The sequence below is a fragment of the Silurus aristotelis genome (assembly GCF_946808225.1).
Source record: "Silurus aristotelis genome assembly, chromosome: 5".
Taxonomy (NCBI): domain Eukaryota; kingdom Metazoa; phylum Chordata; class Actinopteri; order Siluriformes; family Siluridae; genus Silurus; species Silurus aristotelis.
The window spans coordinates 780,194-785,193 of NC_139578.1; the positions used below are offsets into that span (position 1 = coordinate 780,194).

A 5,000-nucleotide genomic window follows, 5' to 3' on the forward strand; every position below is an offset into this window, starting at 1 on the left:
AACCAGGGGTCGCGAGTTCAATTCTCGCTGGGGCCTTCAAACAAATTTTTGAAGATAAAAACCAAAACAGGTCAGACGCAAGTTTGTGATAGTAAACTAAACTCGTGTATTTAATATTGACCCTGAGGTACTGACAACATGAACTTTCTGAGCATGTTCTCTTTCATTGTGTGAGGAATCTCCATTTAAGGCAGAACCTTTAGAAACCTATTTACGTTCTTATAGTGTAAATACATTCATTATTATCAATAAGAAATATGCGCTTGAGAGGTATCTTCTGTGCCAGTGTTCTCCGTTCTTATTATTTAAGATAGACCATCTTTAAGAAAGACTTTCTATATTCGAAAGATGGGTTGAAGGACAAGCAAAAATTTTACTCTAATTCCCTGGGTAACTAGACCATGGCTTTAACCGCAGAGCTATGAAGTCTGCAAAGCACAATTATCACATGATGTTCCATGATATAAGAACATGTGTTGATCTTCAATAAGTGGAAAGGCTACAGAATCTTCTGGAGCATCACACTCAGTTCATTCCTGTTTTGCTATCTTATGCACCGGACAGGCCATGCCTTCAAGATGCAAACCACAAGCACCACAAAGCCCTCATTGGTGGTTCTCTAATAAAGAGAAAACATAATAAATCTCTCTGATCTAAGACCAGATCCTCAGTCTGCTACACCATTTTCCATTCCTGCTCGCTCATAAATAATTCAGTCACAACCTGAGCTTTATCAGCAAAACTTTAAAGCTGAAGCAGAGCAACATGCTCCCTCACATCATCTCTAGCATGACCCCATTTCCTCGCTCCAGACCTTACATCACCATCACAGTGCCAGGAAGTCAGCAGCATCAGACTCTGATCCCAGATCAGCTCAGGAATAAATGTACATCTGGAAGGTTTGAACAGGATAAAAAGGGATTTTGTTTTGTTTGGTTTCTTCAAACCTCAGGGAGCTGAAAGTATCTGAAAATGGAGTCTGGGCTTTTCTTTCTGAAAGCTCTAAAAAAAACAGACAAGCTTTCAGATTTAAGTATAAAAAGCTTTTCGGTGGAAGGAAGCCTGTGGGCAGGAATTCCATTTTACACTAATGTATGTTGTTTAAGCAGAGCTCATCTGGACCCTGAGCTCCTCCGGTCAATTATCTTTGTATTTTCCCGACTGTCTGTTCGTTTCAGAGTGTTGAAGGTTCATAGTCCTGGTTTCCATCTTTGCCTGCTAACTATATTACATATTACATGTTCCCTGTTTCCTGCCTTGGTTCCAGTTTTTGTTTTTTGTCGTTTGGAATTTTCCCCAGGTTACCCAATGTTCTTCTCTGGTTCTTCAGTGGTTCTTTAAAGCTTTATTGAGTGCTACACCAGACCTCCTCACCTTTTCACCTAGATCAGCACCTAGCTTTACTAACACCCTTGTGGCTGAATAAATCTCCCTGAATCTAAATCTAGTGAAACATCTTTCCAGAAGACTGGAGGCTATCACAAGAGCAAATAAAAATAGAGACTAAATGTGGAATGAGATGTTCAAAAAGCACATAATGTTAGTCAGGAGTCCACAAACCTTGTATATGACTAGTCTCTCTCTGTGTGTGTGTGTGTGTGTGTGTGTGTGTGTGTGTGTGTGTGTGTGTGTGTGTGTGTGTGTGTGTGTGTGTGTGTGTGTGTGTGTGTGTGTGTGCACCTGTTTTCCAATTCCAGTCCATTAGGTTTCTCCTAATCTGTGTTCCTCAAACCCAACTGTACTGAATCATGTGAAATTTAAGTCTTAAAAAAGAACACTGCATACAATCTAGGGTTAAGTGTGGAGGTTCAAGATAGCTCTCTCTCTCTCTCTCTCTCTCTCTCTCTCTCTCTCTCTCTCTCTCTCTCTCTCTCTCTCACACACACACACACACACACACACTTGCTAAGTGCTTCATAAGCAACCTGCTAAACTTCGTTAATTAAACCTTGACTTTAATGTGTGTTTAAATGTAACCCATTAGTGTGTGTGTGTGTGTGTGTGTGTGTGTGTGTGTGTGTGTGTGTGTGTGTGTGTGTGTGTGTGTGTGTGTGTGTGTGTGTGTGTGTTCCTCTGGATCAGCTCGAGAAGCATTTATTCCTTCATTCTTTTATTCTAGTCTTTTTTTCTTTTCATTCTCATTTCTCCTGTTGTGTTTTATTAATTCTATTTTATGCTGTTTATTTTATTCCACTCCATTACTGCTTAATATCATAGAACTGTATTGCATTGTTTATTATGTTTCACATTATTCTAATCCATAATATTATTTATTTTACTTGATTGTAATTATTTTTCCTAATTATATTTTAATTCTCCTAATAGTTTTTATTATTATTACATTTTATTTTCTCATATTGATTTTATTCTATTCTGTTCTACGTAATTTTTTATGCTTTTATTATTTTGTTTTACAATATTATATTGCATTTTTATTATTAATATATGAATTCACTTTGTTACTCACATATTTATTAATTTATTTAGTATTTCTGTGTCATTTAAGTTTAATTTATGTTTTTGTCAGTGGGTATTTTTTATCACATTTTTTTCCATTTATTTATTACATCATATTTTATTAGAATTGATTGATTTATTTTTGCTCTCTTTGCATCTCGGTTTGTTAATTTCTTTTTTAATGTTTTATTTTATTTCACTTTATTATGCTGTATTTTATTTTCGTTGGCGATTTTTTTTTTTGCATTTAAATTGTTTTTTTTTACATTTATTATTAAGTTATTAAATGAAACAAGGCATTTTACTAAAAACTTTAAGAACCTTCTTTGTAAGATGAAACTCTTCTGTACAGTTCTACATAGAGCCTTAAAGGAAGTTCTGCTCCTGGAGGGCTCTAGATCTAACCGGTGTGGGATTTTTCAGGGTGAATGTTAGAAAATGGTTCTTGGGAGGGTTTTATTTGGAGAGCTCATGGTTCTTGTGTTCTGTGTATTGTGGTTGGTGTGCGTTTGCGCATGCGCGGAGCGGTTTGAATGTTGGCAGCAGTAAAAAGGAGCTTTGTTGAGCTGAGTGTGTTGTGTTGTGTTGTGTTGTGTAAAAGCTGAAGATCCTGCAGCATGGCACAACTGAGTTTGGACACAAAGACCCACAGAGGCATCGTGGTAACTAAACATTTCCCTGAAATATTTCCGCTTTTTTTTTCCTTTTCTTGTTGTAGAGGAAAAAGTGAAACCAAAGTTTGGGAAAGTTTTTGGTGATGTTGCGCAACACCGCCGTCTTTACTGTCGCATTTCATCACTTCATTTCCGCTTTCTTAAATACACGCCTGATTTCATTACATTAATTAACCTTTTATTCATTTATTTCAACATCAAACGGAAATGAAGCTGATTAATAAATTCGAGATTTCAGACCTGAGAATAATCAACTCTGTAGAGAAAACAGGCCCTTTTTGTTTATTATATTAGTTATAGTTATTATATATTATAATATATATATTATTAAGTCTCAGGCTGTAAGTGTTAAAGCTGCTTATCTGAATTCCTTTTTTCCGTCATGACGTCATCGGGCATGAAGTTGATGTTTTGCCTCCAAAGTGTACCAAATGAAGCCACCGTGACGTCACACACCAACTATATACACTGATCTTTCATCATTTATTTTATCTCCAATTTCTCCTACTTCTAAAGGAGTAAAACCAAAATCGAAAATTGAAAACATTCCCATCACAATAACAAGATCTGCATTAACCCTGAATTACGTGCCCAGATTTAGTGACGTCATTCACTCTGATTGGTCACATGACTAGTTTTTTAAAATATTTTTTAGCTACACAGATAACATTAGCGATAACACTAACGATCTCAAAACACTGATTTGTACACGCATTGCTGCTATAAACTTTTACGACATAGAGACGCGCTAGTCTACGCCGATCCCATCATGGGCGACCATGTTGGATTGAGGTCACTCTGTAAACTGGAATGGCGAGGAGAGTTATCATTGGGTTTTATTGACAGTCAGCAGGAAATTGAATGACTGTTTATTTCTAGCTAACACTAATCTGCCAGCTAGCTCCTAGCAAACGAGAGCTACAGTTCATACAGAGAGGAGAGCTAGCTTTCCGATCCATTTTTCCATCACGCCACTACCAGAAATTCATTCTGGGATTTTCTAGCGAACACTAACTAGCTGCTTATTTATTTGACACGCTTGTGTTGGGGAACACTTATGGTTTATGTGAATAATTGAACAATCAGTGTGAATTTTGATTTAAAATGACAAGCATGCTAATTTTCAAACAATTCTAGCTAAAACTATATTCCTGCTAGCTATTTATTCCAGCGAACCAAAGGGGATACAGGCTGTATATTTATTGGACCCCCAGTTAGCTTACTCAGCAATTATAAACATGCTAGTTGCTTTAAAGAAATTTAAAGTAGCATTGTTAGTTATCGGGAACATTTTCACGAAACTTTGTGAAATGTGTGGTTTAAATTGTCATTATTAAATCGGAGCCTGAAAATTTTCTTAATTTTCTTAAAATTAGTCAAATATGAAACGACGGCCATTTCTGGTGAGCACGCCCCCTGTATTCCAGCGCAGGTAATAATCTGTTTTCCCTCTGTTTGTATTCCTGTGCTCATGAGTAGGTTAAAACACACACACACACACACACACACACACACGCGCACACACACACAAACACACACACCTAAACAGCGCCACCTGCAGGAGAATTATGGTGTTACTCCATTCTGTATTTCAGGTGGAACTCCTCATGGCTGGCTTTCAGGATGCAGTAAAGTCCAGATATGAGATGTGGGGGGGACCCAATGTTCACTAAAGAATTTAGAACAATCCGATGCCTCTGTGATGAACATAACCTCAGAAAGTTCTCTATGTGACCAACATGAACATCTGTCATCAACAGATCCCAGATGACTGGCCGGGGTACTGTCTGGACCTGTTCACCTACCCGAAGCACTACAGCGGGGATCTGGACTGCGTCTACATTCCACATGGAGTCATCATGGACCGGT

At 37.5% G+C, this 5,000-nt stretch overlaps 1 protein-coding gene across 1 annotated transcript in view; it reads left to right on the top strand.

Annotated features, from left to right (window-relative positions):
* Positions 1-2,950: 2,950 nt before the first annotated feature.
* Positions 2,951-5,000, top strand: part of prtfdc1b (phosphoribosyl transferase domain containing 1b) — a 5,820-nt gene continuing 3,770 nt past the window's right edge. Inside the window, 2 exon segments of the mRNA XM_083542521.1 lie at positions 2,951-3,119; positions 4,892-4,998. Coding sequence (XP_083398647.1) covers positions 3,075-3,119; positions 4,892-4,998 — 152 coding nt within the window. The 5' untranslated portion in view covers positions 2,951-3,074.